Source organism: Chenopodium album, chromosome 24 (genome assembly GCF_948465745.1).
Source record: "Chenopodium album chromosome 24, dcCheAlbu1.1, whole genome shotgun sequence".
NCBI classification, from domain to species: domain Eukaryota; kingdom Viridiplantae; phylum Streptophyta; class Magnoliopsida; order Caryophyllales; family Amaranthaceae; genus Chenopodium; species Chenopodium album.
The window spans coordinates 37,369,386-37,391,210 of NC_137857.1; the positions used below are offsets into that span (position 1 = coordinate 37,369,386).

Sequence of the window (21,825 nt, forward strand, 5' to 3'; positions counted from 1 at the left end):
TCATTATAACAGTTATAAAGATACGAATTACTACCTCCGTTTCTTTTTAGTTGACACATATTCCTTTTTAGGAAGTTTCTTTTTAGTTGATATGTTTCCTTTTTAGGTAAATTTTTTACCTTGCATTTACAAGCTACCCCACTTGCTTTTTCATTCTCTATCACTCTCTCTCCTCTCCTTAATATGTGTGCATAAATCAAACGCGTCAACTAAATAAAAATGGAGGAAGTACAGTTTTAACTCCACCTAAAGACGACAACATATGCAGATCAAGCTTCCACATCAATAAAAGTAGTGGTGGGCATGGGCCGTGCCGGGCCTACCGTGGGCCGTGCCTAGACGGGCCATGAACAGTGTCGTGCCGGCCCACGGTGGAGGCGGGCCGTGCCGTGCCGTGCCGGCCTTCAAGCTTCCCCTGTCCACGGCACGGCACGGCCCACCGTGCCGGTCGTGCCGTGCCGGGCCGCCCGTCGTGCCGGCCACCGTGCCGGCCCACGGCTTACTCTTTTTTCTTTTTCTTTTTTAAAAAAAACAATTAAAAAAAACTTTAAAAAAACTTGAATTTTTTTTATGAAAGAAAAAATTGAATTGAATAATTATACAATTTAATATTTGAATTTAATAATTATTAAATTTTTTATGGAGTTAAGTTATATTAAATATTGTTTAAATTATATTAATATTTATTGTTCATTCATAATTTACTATATATCATATTATTCATATAACTATATAAGTATTAGACAAAAATTAAATAACAATATAACATATTCCATGCCGTTGTGGAAAGAATTGGAAGTTGAGGGTGGTATTTATAGGTGAAAATAGAGTCGTTTATAGCCGTTGGAGGGAAATAGAGCTGCTGCCAACTAGCCATTACCCACGGGCCGTGCTGCGGGCCGTGCCTCGGGCCGTGCCGGCGGGCCATTTCACGGGCTCGTGCCGGGCCGTGCCATTTTTTGTTTTTTTTTTAACGCAGCCCGCACGAGGCACGAGGGGCGTGCCGTCGTGCCGGGCCGGGCCACTCAGCGGGCCGTGCCGTGCCGGGCCATCCTCGGGCCGTGCCCGGGCCGCCCGCGTGCTGACCCGGCCCATGCCCAGCTCTAAAAAGTGTTAAGTTGCTGAGAGTAGCATAGAAAAGCGTGCTCTCACCATAGGCGTACCAAAATCACTTTTTGATGTACCAAATCATTTATCGAAAACTAAACTAGTAATCCACACTCCAACACAGTTGTGCATTTGCAATTGCATAACCTTCATCATAGTCCTCTTCTCTCTACAAAAGTCAAGCCACCAAAATGAGCGGAGCAAGCGGCGGAGCACAGGCGAACCACTCCCTCGCCTTCCGAGTGATGCGACTCTGCCGCCCATCTCTTCACGTCGAAACCCCTCTTCTCTTCGACCCCGCCGATCTCCTCGTCGGCGAAGACGATTCCTCCTCTCTTCTCCCTCATTCCGACAACAACAGCAACAATGGCAACGACAACGATCTCTCCTTTCGCTCTCGATTCCTCCTCTCTGATCCATCCACTGCTTCCGGCCTCTCTGGTCTCCTCGTTCTTCCGCAATCCTTCGGGTTTGGGTTTTCTCGAGTTAATTTGTTGTTGTTTTGATTTGATTGATTGAATTTTGTTGATTTAATGTGTTTTTGTTTGTTTGTTTGTTTGATTTTTAGGGCGATTTATTTGGGAGAGACGTTTTGTAGTTACATTAGTATCAATAATAGTTCCAATTTCGAGGTTCGAGAGATTGTTATTAAGGTCAGTTGATCGGGTTTTGTTAATGTTTAGTTTATGCTTGATGTTTCTATTTTTAATTTCGTGTTTTTGAGTATATTTTTCGGAATTTGATTTTAATGTTGTTTGCTGAAATGCCATTATGTATGTTATGTGGAATTTATAAATGAATGGAATTATGGAATGGTTTTGTTTAGTAGTTTATAAGAAATTGGAATGTTGGACTTTAGGATAGATGATTCGATTGTTGATTGAATTATGTAATTTGTCATAATTTGGTGCTGAGAACAAATTTGTGTTGCATTAACTTGTGGAGCTATTGTTTACTGACTAGTGATGGTTTTACTTCGTGGAGTATAATATTAGAAACCCGGTCTTTGTTAGCTGGCTAACGATGATTGCTTTGGCTTCAGATTTTTGTAATTTGGTAAACTATAAGTTACGAAATTGTCTACAGAATCATTGCAACTTATGACTTCTTATGAATAGATATTGAAATACTACGTATAAGATTTGGTTGATAAGCTCTTGTAACTTGTAAGAGTTGTTTCAACTTGGTGGATCTCTACGACAAACCACTACCACTTAGCTTGAATGCACCGCATTACTCCTTATTAGTCCAAATGTAGTATTTATGACATAGGCTGTTAAGTCAAGGAATTGTGTTACTTTGAAATTGGACAATAAGCTCTGAGTTTTGATCCTTTTTTTTAAAAAAAAAAAAAATTGTAGGAACTGATTTGTTTCAGATGACAATGGTCTTTTAGTCGCGGAATATTTTTACAAATGCAATAAAGATACAAACTTTTTTTTTTTTTTTGAAACAACCCCAAAGGGCAAACTTGCATTAAAGATGCAAACTTGATTAACTAATTACAAGGTAAATAAAATCAAGGGTTTCATTCTTTATCTCACACAATTTTGATAAGATTGAGAAAAATCACTTAGATTTTGAATGCTCACTAATATGCTTCAGGAGAATGAAAATCGCATCATTTCATAAATAATTAAAAGTTGTTCATAAAAGCTTTCTTTACCCTATTTATAGGGGCTACTACTACTTTGGACCTTTAGGGTTCCTTGAGGAAAGTGTACTGATGATCCTTGGATTACAATGAAGGGCTAAGATTAAATCATTTAAAAGCAACAAAAAAAGTCCAATTCCAGCTTGGGTGAGTTGCATGCTCATGCAAACTTGCACAAGCAGTCATTCCATTGCAGTGCTTCCCCTGAGTTATGCACTCTATTGCACAAGCAATAACTTGCAATCAGATGTTCACAGTTTTCTGCTGCCTTTTTGCACGCTCGTGCAAAGTTGCACAATAGTAAAGCTCCATTGCTTCAAATGCTATCACTTGACCTTCCAAGGAACCCTCAACTTTATCATAAGCTGTAAAAAAGGATAGTGCTTGATCCTTAGGATGGTCAAAATCAACAGTTGACCTTCCAAGATCCCTCCATACTCACTTCTCATGACACATGGCACCTCTAAGACCTCCGCATCAACCAAGTCCAATGTCCTGCATCAAGATGGATGCTTATGAGCTATGACTATTGTGTTGAAGCTCTTTGGTTAGAGAAAATTAGGGTGTGCTAGCTACAAACTATACAGAAAAAAAAAACCAAAAAACAATAAACTAGCGTGTTTTGTTACTTTGTATAAGACCAGCTGTATAGTTTATAGAATCATGTTAAAATTTTGCTAAAATTTCCTCTGATCTGTCTCTCCCCTCTCTGGTTACAGGCGGAAATTCAAACAGAAAGGCAGAGGATACTGCTATTAGATACTTCCAAATCACCTGTTGAAACAATACGTGCTGGGGGGCGTTATGATTTTATTGTTGAACATGATGTGAAGGAACTGGGGGCTCACACGTAAGTTGGATTATTTCAATTGTATGATTATCTTTTGCTGTTCCTTTTAATAATTTTTTCTTTATCTCTGTCATTTTTAGGTTGGTATGCTCTGCTATGTACAATGACAGTGATGGTGATCGTAAATATCTGCCTCAGTTTTTCAAGTTCATAGTTGCCAATCCACTTTCAGTTAGGACAAAGGTATCATCTTGTCATGCTCTTCATCACATTTACAACCAATTTCTGCTCTGGATTTATGTTATCTCTTCCTTATAATTCATGTTTGTGAACTTGGATCTTATTTTCGATATTTTTTGTTGCAGGTCCGTATGGTCAAGGTAGGTAGGTCGTTCTTCCTTAGCATTATTGAAGATAGTAAGTCCATGACTACCTTTTAATGTGTGAATATATACTATTTGTTTCTGGTTATTGAAAATTCAAAAGTTTAGTGTGAGCTTGTGAAATCAGGCTGAGCAACTCAAAGAATCAGCAATAATTTAGGAACTGTACAAGTTTTGGAAGTGGGATGGGAACTTTCATGTCTTGGTCCCCTCTTCAATCTTTGAATTGTGCTTAGTTAAAATGTTTGCAATATAATAACATGTAGAATTGTTGCTTTGAGTGAAAAAGCTATGGGGGTGTATATTTTATGATAGCTAAGCACTAAATTCTAATGATTATGCTGTCTTGTGCTCCTTTTATGATAGCTATGGAGAGGTTTGACATAGTTTTTTCAGATTGAGTTACAGGTTTTTCTCTGACTGTACTATCACTTTTCTGAAAATATACGTATTGTTTCTACCGTCTAAAGGGCTCTGAGTCTGTACTCACCTTTGTGAATCCAAGTTTATCATGAAGTTATATTGGGGTTAAACTTCTTTTTTCCGTTGTATTTTTCTAGTCAACCAAATTGATAAATCAACTATTTAAGGGCTTGTTTGGCATTGTTTTCTGTTTTCAGTTTTCTGTTTTTTTGAAAACAAAAAACCAAAAACAGGAAACAAGAAAAAGGTGTTTTCACTTTTCTGTTGTCAGTTTTCAAAATTATCATGATTTAAATAAGTTTGACTAATTTTTGTTTAATTATATGACTTATATCATATGAGTTTGAAAACCAAAAAACCAAAAAACAGAAAACCATAGCAATGCCAAACGAACCCTAAGTTAATTTGTTTTCTTTAATTTTGTTGCATTTTCAACCTGAAATTTGGCAAACAAAATGAGCTTAGGTCTTTAAAAATGGATTGTTGCTCTTAGTTCCCATGGAATCTCTAAAACATATGGGGTCAGGGCTTAAAAGTTAAGGTTCTTCTGGTTGATGACTACTTTTAGCAAAATTTTTCCTTATCATGCCTCAGGATCTCACTTTCTTGGAGGCTTGTATTGAAAACCACACCAAATCAAATCTTTATATGGATCAAGTTGAGTTTCAGCCAGCTCAGCATTGGGGTGCGACAGTATTAACAGCTGATATGAGTCTTGTTGAAAAGGATTCTACTAGGTTGGTTAGAAAGATCTTGCAGGAGCTCTGGAGATTACTAGTATATGAATTCCTATCCCTTGCAATTATCTTTCAGTGTTTAACTTTGAACTGTTTACAGTGACACAGAAATATTTAAGCCACCGGTTCTGATAAAATCGGGAGGTGGAATCCACAACTTCTTATATCAGTTGAAGTTGTCTTCTCAAGAATCTACACAAACGAGAATTGAAGGAAGCAATATTCTTGGTAAACTTCAAATAACGTGGCGTACAAACTTGGGGGAGCCAGGTCGCTTGCAGACACAGCACATACTTGGCAGTGTAAGTGCTTTATTATATTTTATTTACGCTACTCTGGTAACTGTTTGTATATGCTCCTTGTCTTGCTGATTCAGCAGATTTCTGCTTTGTACTTTATGTTTCACATTCTTTTGCCGTAAAAATTTCTTTTCTTCATTTTATTGAATGATTGGGGGAAGTACTTACTCACAAGAACTAACGTCTAAAAGGACGAATGTGCTGCTATGGAGATGCGATTTGGATTATTGTCGTCGTTTAATTAGTGGTCAAAAGTTTGGCATTGGTGGATGCGAAGTGAGGTGCTGGTGGCGAATTATTGCTATGATGAGCTCGGTGGAAACGGTGGGTGGCAGGTTTCTGGTGGATTGGCTGCTGCCGGGAGGGGTAGGGGTGGTGACGTGGGAATTAGGGTTGGGAGGTGGTCTGGGTTTGGGTTTGTAATTTTCATTGATTTACGCTACTACATTGGGTAAATTAGGGTTTGTATAAAAGGGGAAAATTGATTAGGAAGGGAATAGGCCATGGAAAAAACATTTGGAGGTAAAGTCAGAATTGGGGATAAAATAGGGTTAAATTCTGAATTTTGGAGGTCAAACTGAACATTACTTTCTTGAATAAAAAATCTCCAGCGTGTCTGGTGTGGTTACTTTTGATTGAGATAGGCGATAGTATCAGTGCAAGGCCTTAGCAATTTTTTACATCTGTCTTTAATTATGAATTTCTCAGCATTGAAGTTTCACTTTTGGACAATTAGTTTGTCAAGCAGCTGCACTTTGACTAACTACTTGCTAGTAAAAAAGCATGATATTGCTTCACAACCTTTAATATTTTGTTATTTTTGGTTTGTTGCATTCATGGAGTGGACTCCACATGGAAACTCCTTATACCTCTCTTATATGACAATATAAGTCATGACCCATACCTCAGTTGCTGTCAAATGACCTTTATACTTGATCTAAGATGATTAGTTGCCTCCTTTTAACACTGGCTGTTGTTTAGATTTTGTAACAAGTACCAACTACCAAGGACCGAGAAAGGTTAACTAATCTAGAACTTTATAAAAATAAAGTTTCTTTAGCCTTTTGGAAACTGTTATCTGATGTTGGTTGAACCAGGTTATTTTTGCCTTGGAACAAGCCATTTCACTGCTCCCTTTTGGCAGAAATACGCTGCAATTTACAATCTCATCAGAACTAGTGTATTATTTTCTTGCATGCCTTTTCACCTTAGGGCTATAGGAAAACTGAGCTTAGAACGACGAGCAAGAAAGAAATCCTTTAAGGTCTACAAATTTATCAAAGAGTGAGTTTCTTGTACTGTTTTCAAAAAAGAGAAAAAGCAGGTAAGAAATGCCAAACCCTCTGTTTAAGTATATAAGCATTGTTTTCCTTCCAGCGGTGGGATATTCATAGACAGCAGAAATTGCATTTGTGCTGCCCTTCTATAAAGTTTTTGAAAATAGTTATATGCCAGAAAACAAAAAACATTGTTGTGCTTCTGTTCTCCGAAGTTGTAAATGTTTACTAAAATTGAACACTAGATTTTAACAGCTTCAGCTTCATATTATCTCTCAAGTCCCTATTATGTATGTGTATCTGAGATGTCATAAACATTGCTTAGGGAATAATATATGATTCTGCATTGGGTTTCCCTTAATAAATGACAGCACTCTTTTATTCTATTCTCTACGCTTGTTGTCAATTTGTTTTCTTTGTTCTCTTTCCAATGATTGGCTACTAATTCGACTTGTTTACTGCAGCCTGTTCCTCGCAAAGAGATCGACTTGCAGGTGGTGAAGATTCCACCAGCCATAATCTTGCATAAACCCTTTGAGGTGACTATTCTTTTTGCTGCTGTGTTGCATGTGAATTGGAGGTCATGTAAATTTTGGTCTGTTGGACTTACCAAAGGCTTAACTGAACTTAAGAAACCAGCAGTCCACATCCTTTATAGGTTTTCCACCCTCCCCCACCACCCCCCCCCCCCCCCTCACCCCCTCCTCCTCCTCGAAGGAACCTTCGTATATTTAGAAAAGTATTCAAATCTTTACGTAAACTTAATGTTTAATCAATCATTTATTTTTATACGAAATTTTCTATTTTTCTCCCACATGTTATTTTAAACTCCAAACCTTTTTTTTTTTTTTTTTTTTCCCAACAAGGAAGTATATTATCCTTATTTATCATTAATTTTATTCTTGTGCATGGCATGGGCCACCTGTCTATTCCTTATGGTAAAGGGACAAGTCTAGGTGTTTGGATATTTTTTGGCCTGCACATGCATTTAGAGTTTTAGACTAACCTTGACCATGCTTATAGTAGGATCTCTAGGATTCAGGAATAGAATGCTCAATGTTTTTCTCTGTTGCTTGTGGTTTATAATTAGGCCCATCTATATAAAATGCACATCTCATTTGTGTGAAGCATATTAGGAGGTAGGTGTTGTTCTGCATAGGACTTAGGAGTCAAATAAATATTATTTGGAAAACAGAGAAGTGGAGCAAAAAGAGGGGAAAGCCTTTTCTGGTGGTGGTGGTGGTGGTGGGGTGAGATGTGAAGATCTATGTTTACTGATCCAAATTCTCTTTCAGGTGCAATTAAGTCTCACAAACCAAACTGAGAGGGCCCTGGGGCCATTTGAGATCTGGTTTTCAGGTGATGCTAATGGGGAGAGGGCGTTCATGGTTAATGGCCTCCAAACTCTGGTAAGTTCTGCTTGGAACAAAAAGTAAATCTTGCTCCAAAGTTCATGCTATCTATTATTTTTTGTTTTAGGGAATTTCACATGATACTTGGGTTGTAAATAGCATTTCCCATTGAGAAAAAGATGGCCAAACATAGTAACAACATCCTGCCTTTGGCCACACGGATTACCAATGAAAATACATTCAGTTGAGCAAATATAACTTAAGTTGTAACTTAGAACAAATTGTGAATCAGTAAATTTAGCAAATATAAATTTGATTTCTATAAAGATAATTTCAATTAAGCAATTAAAGTTTGATATATATTAGGCAATTGTAAAGTATTGTACTTGCACTAGCTCCTTTTTTTTGCCATCTCTCTTTACGTATGCCAAAATGTTGCTTGGTTTTTTCTGTAATCAATGTGGCAATCCTTCTAACTTAAATATACCAACCTGGTTATTTGGCAAATTATTGGTTATAGGTATTCTCTTCGTAGCAAAATTAACTTGTTTTTTGGCATTTTGTTTTCAAGATTTAACTTTGACCATTTTTTTTATAATGAGTCTAGTAATATGTTATCAAATAAATAATGGGCTACTGGAATACAAAGATGAAAGTACTTTTGAAATTTAGTTTTACTATGTACTCTGTACTTTAATAGTCTAATTCATAATGACTATTAACGTATTAATGGCCAGATCTACTAAACTTGCATCGAGATAAATACAACTTTTCAAATCTTTTTCTGAAGCTTTATTCGTATAAGCTCACCATCCTTTCTGAAGTTTTTTTTTTCCTCACATTTTATACTTATCCCTTTTGGAGCCTACTAGCACTTTATTAACTTGTATATTTGGATACATTTGTACAGACTTTGACAGAGATTCGGGCTCTTAGTTCCACTGATTTGAAAATGGTAAACAGCTTCCCTGTGTTATTTCCATTTTTCTGACTTTATAAGTTCATGGAATTGCTTAAATTCCTCTTCCTTTTTTAGCTGCCTTATTTGGTTTGTTGTGCTTGAAATTTGTAGTCCCCTGACCCTAAAAGGATGTAAAGTGTTGGCTATAGTAAGATTCAACGGTTTCTTTACACTGGCTAAAGTATTGTCTTCTTGTAAACATACAACTATTGAAATGTTATGTATTTGAGTATTTCACATGCCTATAATTTATGTCCTGAAAGGCAGAGGACCCAACAGTTTTGGGTAGTACTTTCTGTTTTCTGCAGACACGGGCAATTTATATGGTATCAAGAGTAGGAAAGATTTGAGCCATGCTCTTCGATAGTCTAATGTTGTTTGACGTGTCTGCCCATGAAGAGCACACTGAGGTTGAATTGTGGGTGCTTCACTGATTCCACCTGTAAATTGATTTCTTGTATTGGGTCTCTTTAAACCTGATTCCAAACCACCATTTGATTTTCTCTTTAAATTAAAAATTGATTTTCTGTATTGGGTTTCTCTTTAAACTATTCTTTAATGTGTGCATTTAAAATGTAGTAAAATGTACTCAATTGTCTGGTAAATAGAGAAACTTGTATTACAGAGTGATCCTAATATAGAGTGATCCGAAGTGGACAAGTCAATAAATTTTCTAATTGTTGTGGTTTCTGTTGCAGAACCTGATTGCAACTAAACTTGGAGTCCAAAAAATCACAGGGATAACAGTTTTTGACTCGATTGAGAAGAAGACCTATGAACCCCTTCCAGATCTAGAGGTATGTCATTAGAAACAGTTGTGAATTATCTTATACATACTTGCCCGTCAAAATCCTGATTAATTGTTTTGTGCATGATTAAAAATCAAATGCACATTGAGATAGAAATGGTTAAATGAGAAGTTTAATTTGTGGATTAAATTTTCTTATGTTAATACTTCACATTGAATTTGCTAACGATCCATTAAATTAGAAGTTTAGTTTAATTTACAATCATATCCCTTCATGATTTACTTTCAGCTGTGCTCCTACTTCAGACAGTTTAGCCTTTTGTGCCATATATTGTCTCATATATATCATACTATTGAAAGTTTTGGGGGTTTTAACAAGGTTAACGGTTATTATTTATCTTGCTGTAGATTTTTGTTGATTTGGATTGAATTCTGGCACAAGTGTGAAGGATAAATTGTTTAGCGTTGACAAGACGGACTTATGTTTAGTGACCTTAAGAATGTACTGGCCTCTCTTGTCAAGCCAAAACCAGAGAGATTTGCATTTTTCTAAGGAGCTGTTTATAGTGGAAACATAGAAGGTTTTTGTCTCTAGATTTAACCAGCAAGTGGGAAGTTGTTTTTGTGATGCAGCTTTACTTTCCTTGATCTGTTTCTTTACCATTATCTATCCAATCGAATGATTGGCAAACAAGTGGGCATTTTACATTGTAATCGATAGTCTAATCGAATGATTGGCAAACAAGTGGGCATTTTACAAATTAGCTATGAGGTTTTAGGGCACTTTACATTGTAATCTGTCAGTATTGTACATGTATATTACAAGGAAGCAATCTGGAAACACTAAGTGCTTCTATCCTGCCTTGATTAATTAATTTCGACATTTAAGGAAACGACCATATCAGCTTTTGAAAAGCTATTTACTGATCTGGCCATCTGGTATTTTGTTATTTTGGCTGTTATAAGATTTTCTAATATGAAACACAAGTTGGTTTGAGTTATAAAATCACATGATGAAACCAAACGGTACTGCAGCAGATGTAATTGTTGATCAATTTTACAGGGAAATGGAATATCTAAACAGGATTTTATCTCTTGAAAGTTGAAGCTTAGTGAATGAATAAGAATTGAGAGGAAATTAGTACAGTTATTCAGACAAAATCTGTTAAAAAGGCACTTCCTTTGTTGCTCTTGTTCTTCCCTGTCGTAGCAATAGAATCCAAGGATCAGAGTATAAATCAACGTAATCAAATTAAAAAGGCTATGTTTTTATTCTTTTTATTTAGGTGTTACTAATTTTGGAATGTCTTGCAAAAAAAAAAAAAAAAAAAAAAAAATCAGTGTATTTCACTAGCTCACAGGAGATGCTGCTAGCAAGGGTGTAAGAAGACTTGGAACAGGAGCAGTACTAGGATAGTATAGATATCACATAAGGCCAGCTAGAGCTCGACACGTCGTCATTTTCGATTTCATCTCATGATGAGTCTTCTCTTATAATGACAACAACCCCAAGGGCGTATTCAGTTATTCACATAGGGTGTCAATTGCTTGTTGACAATTTCTTCCCCCAACAACAATTATAGGTCAAATCATAATCAAGTTGGATCCCGATTCAGATAATCTTTATACAGTTCATACACACATATGATTATCGCTTTAGAAACTAAGATATTTTTACCATTTTGTGACGACCATGAATCACGTTTCTAAGTATTGCCAAGTCTATTGCTGTCATTTCCAAGTATTGCTAAATCTATTGTTGTCTTAAAGATAATGCAATGTTGTTGCTTTTGTACGGTTGTGCCCACCAAAATTAAAGATAATGTAATGTTGTGGTTATTATTTCTACTTGTAAAGAAACACTTCACTTTCCTCAAAAAAAAAAAAAAAAAAAAAAAAAAAAAAAAAAAAAAAAAAAAAAAAAAAAACACTTCACTAGTATTAGAGCAGCAAAACAAAATTGATACAAGAAAAATGGATCAAATATGGCTCTATGTCTTGGTACTCTCTACTATCTTACCACTTTTCATATTCTTCTTCCTTCAAAAATACTACCTACTAAACCCGAAAAACAGGCACAAAATTCTACCACCAAGTCCCCCTTCCTTTCCCATAATAGGTCACCTTCATCTACTCAAAAACCCTATTATTCATCACACCTTACAACACCTTTCCTTGCAGTATGGTTCCATATACTCTCTAAATCTCGGTTCTTTTCATGTCGTTGTAATGTCTTCACCTGATGCAATTGAAGAATGTTTCACGAAAAACGACATTGTTTTAGCCAATAGGCCTCAAGTTCTTGCAGGGAAGCACATCCACTATGAGTGGACTACCCTTGGATCAGCCTCGTATGGTCCACTATGGCTGAACCTACGTAGGCTAACCACTCTCGAGCTGCTCTCGAGGAGCAAGGTAAGCTCCTTTGAGGGTATAAGAGTAGAAGAAGTTCGATCCTTGGTTAAAGGCTTGTATGCAAGCAGCAAAGAAAACTTTGTTAGAGTTGAAATAGGCTCAAAGTTATCAGGGTTGTCCTTAAACATTTTGACTAAGATATTAACAGGGAAAAAATACTTGTTTTTCGGTGATGAAAATGATGGTGGCTCAAGTCAAGAGGCTGAGAAATTTCTTGGGATAATGAGGGAGGTTTTCGAGCTTAGTGGACTATCGACTGTGGCTGATACTTTGCCATTTTTGAGGTATTTTAGTTTTCAAAACGTCGAGGGAAGGATGGTGGCAGTAAGGCGCAAGATGGATAGTCTTCTTGATGGTATAATTGAAGAGTGTAAGAGGACCAAAAATGATGAAGGGAAGACTACAGCCATGATTTATAAGTTGCTGGATTTGCAGGAGTCAGACCCTACTACTTACTCTGATCATATTATCAAAGGGTTTATAATGGTATGTATTCCTTTATTATTGCACAAAATTAAAGTTCATCTTTCATTTATTCTTGACATACTTTCCATGATTTTATTTATTTTACAATCACAAATTTTATCTTATTTAAAAATAATTAATTATTAGTAACTTGACTGATTTTTAAGAAATGAAATTTTTGGTGTATAGAAAGCTACAAAACATAATGATGTAGATGTAACTCGGTCCATAGGTGGTGTTGTACCCTATGTTTATTTGGACTCGGGTACCCATGTCTGACACGGATACGTGTCCAAGTGTCTGACCAGGCTATTTTTTTTTTGAAAAATTTCAATGATTTTGAACTAAAATGAAGTTCCCAAGTGTCCCACCATGTCCAAGTGTCCGACACGGGTACATGAGGTGAAATGAAGAGTTCGAGTAAACATAGGTTGTACCTGTAAGAGTTCAACCAACTAAACTAATTGGCATCTAGTTAAGAAATGAGGTTGGGGCTGCTTGCCTATAATTTACAATGAAGTTCAGTATAATTTGTATACCATAACTTTTGGATTTAAATTCCTTGTTATTCTCTTGGTATGATTGATTCATGCCTAATACAGAGTATGTACACTAGTAATTTTCTATGCAAACGAAAGCAAAGTTCTAAAAAACTCAACAAAATAATGAAGCATAACTTGAACAAAAACTAGAATTGATTTTTTTGAATTATTACAGGTAATGTTGATAGCAGGAACAGATACATCAGCTGTTACAATGGAATGGGCATTATCCTTGTTGCTTAACCACCCAAATGTACTAAAAAAGGCAAGAGAAGAAATCGAAAATTGTAAAGGTCATGATGGATTAGTAGAGGAATCCGATATCCCTAAACTTACTTACATCCAATGCATCATCAACGAGACATTTCGACTCTTCCCTGCAGCCCCATTACTCGTCGGACACCTAGCATCCGAGGATTTAACCATCTCAGGGTATCACATTGACAAGGGTAAAACTATATTGATCAACGCGTGGGCGGTTCATAGGGATCCAAATTTATGGAAGGACCCTTTGGAGTTTAAGCCTGAGAGGTTTGAAGGATTAAAGAGTGAAGACTATAGATATAGTTTGATCCCATTTGGACTTGGGAGGAGATCTTGCCCTGGTGCTTATCTTGCTAGTAAAGTGATAGGTTTAACTTTGGCAATTTTAATTCTATGTTTTGATTGGGAGAGGGTTGATGAGGAGAATGTGGACTTAACTGAAGGTGTTGGACTTACAATGCCTAAGGCTAAACCACTCGAAGCAATGTGTAGAGCTCGCACAAACATGATCGATTTACTGTCCAACATGTAACATTTTATTGCTCATAAGTCGGGATTGATTAAGGCTTAGATTATTCATAATTTTTCCAATTAAATTTCAGGCATGAGACCTGACACGAACCAATACCGTCTTTACTAGTGCTTAATAAGATTTTATCAATGTAAATGTAATATCTTTAGGTTTGTGTTTAAAGTGGCACATTTTATCCCATTGAGGAAAATAAATACTACCTCCGTTAATTATTTTGTGCAACTTTGGGGTATTATTTGTGAAATATAAAATATTCCAAAGTTGCACATAATAATTAACAGAGGTAGTAAATAATTGAAGCACTATGTAGTCCAAGAGTAGAACATGTCAAACCAAGATAGTTGATACTCCGTGCATTATATGTGTTGTTATTGAGTTATTTGAGTACTACCAAACAAAACAACGAAGCATTAATGAAACTCGTACTTGTTAATAAATAAAATAAAATAAAATAAAAAACTATTATTTGTAATGGAAAAGGACGCCTCACATTTTCACAAGTCACTCTCTTTCCCCACCTGCGTGGAACTGGTCCACAATAATATTATTGTGGACTTGAGATTTAGTCACACGTAACCAGCGTATATTCAACATAGTAAGATAACTAAGATTAGTAACCCTTATGTTGAAAGAAATTCCACACATTCAAAATTAGATGAATGGTTTTTCAGAAAAAATAATAAATAAAATAAATAGATAAATGGACTATATAGTACTCCCTCTGTCCCTTTATTACATGCCTGTATTCCTTTTTGGGGTGACCAAAATTAAGTGCCTATTTCTATTTATAGGTTGTACTTTTTACCAACATTATTCTTGTTTTGATAATTTGTCATCAATTTCCTTTTTCTTTTTTGTACTTTACATCAATTCTCAATACTTTCTCTCTCCTAATTCTTAACCACTTTTTCTTTCTCTCTTTCTCTCTCTAACCCCACATGTATATTTGTACTCCCAATTTTTAGTTTTAAAGAATCTTTAACTTTCTTAATTCCCGTGCAAAATGAGAAATAGGCATGTAATAATGGGACGGAGGGAGTACTTCATTTAAAATCAAACATTACTCTATTGGAGCAAATATAAAAAGACAGAGGAAGTAATATCTTGTATCCAGCGCTTGTCTTATAGCCTCTCAACTTCTTTAAGTCCCAATCTCTCTAAAATTGGACGATTGTAACTAGTGAAGCAAAGCCCAGCAATATCTAAGCTGCAAAAGGATAGTTTATGAATTATTCTGGCTGCATATTTTCCAATTCTTAACCAATAAAATCACCATCACTAGTTCCAAAAGTATGCATTATTTATATTTAAAACGGAACTCCTTTCTGTTGATCGGCACTTATATGATGGCATTTGAATTATTCTACAATAAAAATCAGGCTTAGAGACTTATAATGACCCCTAATTTCTCCTAAATTGCAATTTTTTTTTTTTTTTTTTTTTTAATGCAACACTTCTCATTATATGATTATTAGTGTATTATTTTAATCAAAATTATTTTTTATTACTAAAATGTGAAATTTTTATTACTAAAATGTGATTTTTTTTTTTAATTTTTTTGGTGAAAGTATGTTAAAATTATTAAAATGTGATATTACTCCCTTTGTTTTTTGTTAAGTGTCTCATTAAAACCTTTTGCACCACTCACTTGACTTACTTCGACTAATATTTGTAAATTACACATAAGAAATTATATACTCCTATGGTTACTAGTTGGAATCGTCTCTATGGATAAATTATTAATATTCATTTGTTATAATTTATAGTAATTCATGATTACATATATCATTGGTCTATATTTTGCATTACAAATGTGTCAAATCACACTTTAAAAAACAGAGGGAGTAATTAGTGTTTGTTTGGTTCAACATGGAAAACTATTTCCCACATGAAATCATATATCATGAGAAGTTTTTTCCCTTACTAATTGCATAAAATTTGTGTAATAGTGTTTGGTTGACATCATGAAAATAAGCATTTTCTAGAATATAACTTCATTATTTATTAACTATTACTAAAATAGAAGTTATTGACGTCACCATTGCCCACGTGTCGCTTTCTCAATAAAAAATTTCCCGCCTAAATGCAATGATGATGTCTTTTTTTTTTTTTTTTTTTTTTTTTTGTATAGCTATCATATTTATCATTTTTGAAATTTAAATATTGGAAGCTTTTACATTACAACTAAAACCTATCAATTTATCATGGGAAATTGAAACAATTTTAAATAGTACATAACAAATGACCTTTTACATTGAACTATGAATTAGACAACGTTGAACAAATACTATATCATAATTTTGATTAAAATAAAAAAAAATTTAAAATTACAAAAATATACGTAATTCTTATTTATATTCACGTATAATAGCGATATATTTTTAAAATGTACAAATTAAAAATAGGCTTTATATAAACCGTGCATCGCATTATCACAATGATTTAATATTATTGTACTTTTTGTCAAAAACAACTTGCATTTGCATAACCCTCTTTGTTTATTATCTCTTCACACCACCCTATATAAACCCAACATCACACACCTTTTTCTTTCATATATTCTACGTTGTTTCTACTCATTCACAAAATCAATTATCATCTAATCTCCTAAGTAACTTTGTAATTAAGAGCTAAGTGTTTTTCTTTAGTTAAACAATATGTTGGCTATATTCAACAAGGATTTGGTTGATCCACCAAAGGAGCTACACAGCCCGGTTTCACATTCACCCGGGTCGGGTAATAAGCCCAAGTACCCTCGAGATATTGTGAAAACTTTCCAACAAACTTATTCCCAAAATACCCCTCTTTCTGTTGGTTTTGGCAATTCTCCTTTTCTTGCTTATTCCTCTTCCAAAGGTCCTCAAGTTCACCACCAAAGGTGCTAAATTTAACCTTTTATTTTTTATAAAATTGTTTTTGTTATTTGGAAGCCAAAATATTTTAGTCCACGACTAATTGTCACATGTTCTTACAATCAACGTGACAACTAATTTCAGACGAAAAGAGTATTATGGTTGTTATTGTATTAAAATGAGTACGTATACCATTTGTTACACTAACTTAATTGTGTGAATGTGCACATATTTTTGTAGGTTGTTTAGTGGGATGGACAACATGTATTGCATATTTTTGGGAAGTTTGCATAATTTGAATGCCTTAAATAAGCAATATGGTTTAGGAAGAGCTACCAATGAAGCCATGTTTGTCATTGAAGCTTACCGGACCCTCCGAGACCGTGGCCCGTACCCGGCTGATCAAGTCCTCAAGGATCTTGAAGGTTGCTTTGGGTTTGTCATATTTGATTAAAGTCCTGGCACTGTTTTTGCTGCTCAAGTAATTATAATTTTCTCAAAATTATAATGTTAAAATTTTGTCCATAAAAATATACTCGTATTTTTTTGTTAAGGAATATTGACTGATAATTGTTTGACCTTGTTGGTGAACAGGGGACAGATCAAAGAGTAAAACTTTATTGGGGAATTGCTGCTGATGGTTCTGTTGTAATTTCTGATAATTTGGATGTCATAAAATCTGGTTGTGCTAAATCTTTTGCACCCTTTCCATCTGGCAATCATGGAGTATTAATTTTTCTTTATATGCACATAAAATTTGTTCTGAGATAAGGGACAGCTTAAGTACTTAGAGCTTTCCACCCGATTCCTAGAAGACTTCGAAATTGATTATCATTACCCGCCTTTATGGCTTTCTAAACACCAAAAAAACAAAAACAAAAACAAAAATTATTGTTCAATTGATGTTGGTTTGGTAGTGGGTCAATTTTGGGCCAATTAGGCAAGCAAGGCTACTCAATGGGTTGTGGGCCAAAATGACGAATAAGTATGATCCAGTACTTGCCTAGCAAGTTTAGTCCCTCAATTCTCTAAACAACCCTGGCCTAAGTTGACTTTAACCGGACTCTTAATTCAACAACGGGTCTGTTCTCTTACGTTGAAATTCAGTTCAGTTCAGTTCAGTTCAGCTGAGTTCAGTTTAGTTTAGTTCAGCTGAGTTCAGTCCATGAGAACATACCCTACCTTGAGAGTATTGTTATCTTATCGATGTCATGTCATGTCATATTGGATTACTTTAGACGACTACTCTTCAATTAATTAAGACGATTTAATGTTAATTCGAGGTTTTTAATTATGTTTTTACTGGGTGTACGTACCATAGTGAAGTAGGGTTAATGAGCTTTGAACATCCAAAGAATAAAATGAAGGCAATGCCAAGAACAGATAGTGAAGGGGCAATGTGTGGAGCTAACTTTAAGATGGACATCAACTCTAAGAAGACTACTATGCCTCAGTGTTGGAAGTGAAGCTAACTGGGCCCTTTGTGGTTCCCAAACTTGATTTTTTTTTTTTTTTTTTTTTTTTAATGGAATTTTATTTTTAGAATATATTTTTACTTACTCTAGTAAGTAGTAACTCTATGTATGGTTTACTCTTTTGAGTTGTGAATGATGGAGAAATGATAATTAATATATGGGGAATAATCTAGAACTTGTTTAATTCGATTTAATTAATCTGACTTATCTTAACTTATTTTTCTAAAATTGTTCAGCCAATTTGGTTTGATGTATGTGACTTCATGGAAGATTACATGAATTTATCCTAATTTTGTAAATTTAGAGCCCACTGACAAATTGCATCAATGTAGGGGAAGTGGGCCAATTGAATTGGGCCAAGTGGACTTAATGTAGAAATATGGGCCAAGTATAATCAAGCAAAACTTAATGAAGTTAAGGTTATGGTCCACATTCCCAAATATTATGGAGCATCAACTATCCTTTTCAGCTTAGATATTCCTAGGCTTTGCATCACTTACAATCGTGCAATTTTAAAGCGATTGAGACTGAAGAGGCTAATTCAATGCAAGATATTACCTACTTTCTCTGTCACGTTTTATTTAGTATTATGATTTTTTTGTTGTTGTTGTTGTACTGTTGTTAACTCACTACATAAAACCAACAAAATTAGAGTTGTTTTTAAAGAAAATAATGTTTACTCGGAAATAATAAACATGCGTACATTTGTGCACATAGGTGAATGCAATTATGGATCAGGAGAGAGATGGAGAAAGCAAGTGGGGTTACAATTTAGAAAATTTTCTTAATTAAAGTACGGAGTAGTCTTTCCTCAAAAAAAAAAAAAAAAAAAAAAAGAAAAAAGAAAAGAAAGTAAGGAGTAGTCTTATAAGGTCTTAAGGATGTCTATTTTGAATTACAAGTTTATTTCTAATGGACAAGGAGTATAAATGATCTTTCCTAGATGAAACTAATTAAGTGTTGTGATAAAAATGAATTTAGATCCCATCTAATTCATTTAAGTCTATGTTACTTCGCCACCTTGCTATACGTTAGAACTTAGAAGTCGAGTTTTGATCTCTCGACACTTCAACATAACACTAATATCTATACTAGCCTGATATGAAATATTATTCGATCTAAAAGAGGATCTGACACCATGTCTCCACGACACCCAAATTTGGAGTGTATCTAGGCGCATAGGGCCTATGTGTTTTATATGCACATAGGAGGGCATAATTCAGTTTTTATTTTATTTTTTCTACCCCTTTATAGTACAGTGGTACATTTGCCATCTAACTTTCTATCACCGTTTTTTACTCATGTTCCCATTATTTACAAAAATAGCATCCTATTTGTTTCATTGGCACATAGGCCCTATGCGCCAGTAGTTTTCCCAAAATTTGAGCCTGAGCAACATAAATTTGGACCTTACATAAAAAGTTGTCCATTCTCTTATACGTGAACCGTTGAAGTCAACCGAAGACATACATACAGGCATATAAAAAATTGTCATTCTCATTTGCAAATGATTAAAAAATCCTTCCAGTAAAGCCTGGTTAATCAAAATCCAAGACAATCCATAATCTTCATTTTCACATCCTAAAATCATTCATATACTTCGTACTTCTACAGTTTCAGTTTGGCAAAATTTGTCATGGGAAGCTTCAGATTAAGCTCCGACAACCTTTTCGTGCGAAGTGCCGGGAAGAGCCGAGTTATGGTGGTGAGTTTAGAAAAAGACGTACACTCCAGCGTTGTTGAAAGAAAAGATTGGGAGGTTGTGGAAACTGTAGGAATCGATACGACCTGTGATAGTTTGGAAGTCTTTGGTCGTAGAATCCAAGGGCAAGAGCTTAAGAAATTTGCCTTTAATCTATGCGAAAGACGGTTGTGGGTTAATAGGGAAGGAATTTGTTTTGCAAGATTAGGAATTAATACCTTATCGTTTCATTTTATATTTTGCCATACTAATGAGAAGTTTGATTGGGCTCAATATGGTCAATCGACGAAGGATGATCATGACGCGGAGATCAATAGATTGCAAGGAGAGCTCGACAAATCTCTCGAAGATTTTAGGAGAAGAGACAAAGAATTCGAAGATGAGAAAGAAAAAGTTACAAAGTTAAAAGACGATATCACGAAAAAGGATGAAGAAATCGTTACACTTAAGGAAATGCTTAATAAATCGACCGAGTTATATGAGCTTGAGAAGGAGAAGGTACAAGAAACAAAGGACAATCTTGAGTCCAAAATTACCAAATTGAAAGAGGAGACGAAATATAAGCATCTTTTACGCAAGTGTAGACGTGCTATTATGCCACATAGTTTTGTTGTGGCATCTCCAAGCTATACTCGTCGTCAATGGCGTTTTAATCAAAGCTATTATGAGGGTAAATATCCACCCGATTTGAGTAGTATGCCGATCTACAAAACAGTGGATGAAGATGTTGAAGGGCAACTTCCTCATGGAATTTATGTTTGTGTAAATGATATGTCATTCCAAAGTGATAATTGGTGGTTCATCAAAATTAAAGATGTAAACAGTAGCTACGAGTCGTTGTTCGCGTACTATGGAGGTACGTATGGTAGCATTGTAATCGAAGGTGAAGATGTCAAACTTCCTTACAATAGTAATTCAACATTTACGGCTAACAACCGTTTCCTCGTGGTTGTTTTACGAGGTTATGGTGCCGTATTTGGTTTTAGCTACGATCATTTATAATAATTTTCTACGTCTTTTTATTAGTTGTTTCATTATAATTTGAGATGTGTTTCATTATAATTTGAGATGTGTTTCAAATTTCAAGGCACAACTGTCTCTCTTTTTTTTTTTTTAAGGAAAGCACAACATTGTCTTTTTATTAGTTGTTTCATTATAATTTGAAATGTGTTTCAGATTTCAAGGCACAACTGTTTTTTTTTATTTTTATTTTTTTTTGAGGAAAGCACAACTTTGTCTTTTTATTAGTTGTTTCATTATAATTTGAGATGTGTTTCAAATTTCAAGGCATAACTTTGTTAGAGTATACACAATGGTTAACCACAATCATTATGGTTATCATCTATTTTATTCATTTCTCTATCTTCCACCTCACATGTAACCACTTTTATAACCAATGTATCCCAATGGTTGCCCATAAATTTTATTCACTAAGTGGAGAATCTTACAAAAGGTGGTTGAATATTTATTCAATAACCATGTTACAATAACCAGGTTACAACTTTAACCAGGTTATTGTTTTATCTCTCCTTCTTTTTCTCTCTCTACAATTGTTTATAATATTTTTACACTCTCTCACCTAATAACCACCCTAAATGGTTAATGGCTGGCTATGCTCTTATTGTATATCTTTAATTGTATAATTTAAGCTGGACAGTTTTACAATGACTACATTTTTGGATAGTTTACAATGGCTACAATAAAAATATAGCCACTATAAAAAACGAATTGACACTCTTGATTATCATTATGTAAATAAGGACCATTGATTTTAGTTGACCCAAAAAATAACCTCGTTTTTTTTTAAACCCGAAATTTAACTGTTTTTCTTTCCTCATTCCTCTAAT

General features: G+C 34.9%; 2 protein-coding genes and 1 pseudogene across 3 annotated transcripts; all 3 read left to right on the top strand.

The window, feature by feature from the left end:
- The first annotated feature begins 1,168 nt into the window (after positions 1 to 1,168).
- LOC145611441 (uncharacterized) lies at positions 1,169 to 10,585 on the top strand. Its single transcript, XM_081666771.1, has 12 exons — positions 1,169 to 1,576; positions 1,676 to 1,760; positions 3,481 to 3,611; positions 3,692 to 3,794; positions 3,917 to 3,931; positions 4,952 to 5,094; positions 5,195 to 5,396; positions 7,135 to 7,209; positions 7,966 to 8,079; positions 8,933 to 8,977; positions 9,682 to 9,780; positions 10,140 to 10,585. Exons 1-12 carry the CDS (start codon positions 1,299 to 1,301, stop codon positions 10,158 to 10,160), a joined length of 1,311 nt encoding a protein of 436 aa, XP_081522897.1. The 5' UTR covers positions 1,169 to 1,298; the 3' UTR covers positions 10,161 to 10,585.
- Positions 10,586 to 11,553: 968 nt separating this feature from the next.
- Positions 11,554 to 14,171, top strand: LOC145611931 (cytochrome P450 81Q32-like). The gene is made up of 2 exons (XM_081667314.1): positions 11,554 to 12,632; positions 13,329 to 14,171. The coding sequence occupies exons 1-2, from the start codon at positions 11,559 to 11,561 to the stop codon at positions 13,947 to 13,949; spliced, it is 1,695 nt and encodes a 564-aa protein (XP_081523440.1). The 5' UTR covers positions 11,554 to 11,558; the 3' UTR covers positions 13,950 to 14,171.
- Positions 14,172 to 16,530: 2,359 nt separating this feature from the next.
- Positions 16,531 to 18,508, top strand: LOC145611968 (stem-specific protein TSJT1-like; annotated as a pseudogene). The gene is made up of 4 exons (XR_014106498.1): positions 16,531 to 16,827; positions 17,042 to 17,282; positions 17,396 to 17,513; positions 18,104 to 18,508. The product of XR_014106498.1 is annotated as a stem-specific protein TSJT1-like (transcript).
- Positions 18,509 to 21,825: the final 3,317 nt, after the last annotated feature.

Coding starts and splice junctions, on each gene's coding strand:
- LOC145611441 (XM_081666771.1), top strand. CDS start 1,299: ATGAGCGGAGCAAGCGGCGGAGCACAGGCGAACCACTCCCTCGCCTTC. Junction 8,080..8,932: donor TTAATGGCCTCCAAACTCTG/GTAAGTTCTGCT, acceptor ACATTTGTACAG/ACTTTGACAGAGATTCGGGC. Junction 8,978..9,681: donor GTTCCACTGATTTGAAAATG/GTAAACAGCTTC, acceptor TTTCTGTTGCAG/AACCTGATTGCAACTAAACT.
- LOC145611931 (XM_081667314.1), top strand. CDS start 11,559: ATGTTGTGGTTATTATTTCTACTTGTAAAGAAACACTTCACTTTCCTC. Junction 12,633..13,328: donor TTATCAAAGGGTTTATAATG/GTATGTATTCCT, acceptor GAATTATTACAG/GTAATGTTGATAGCAGGAAC.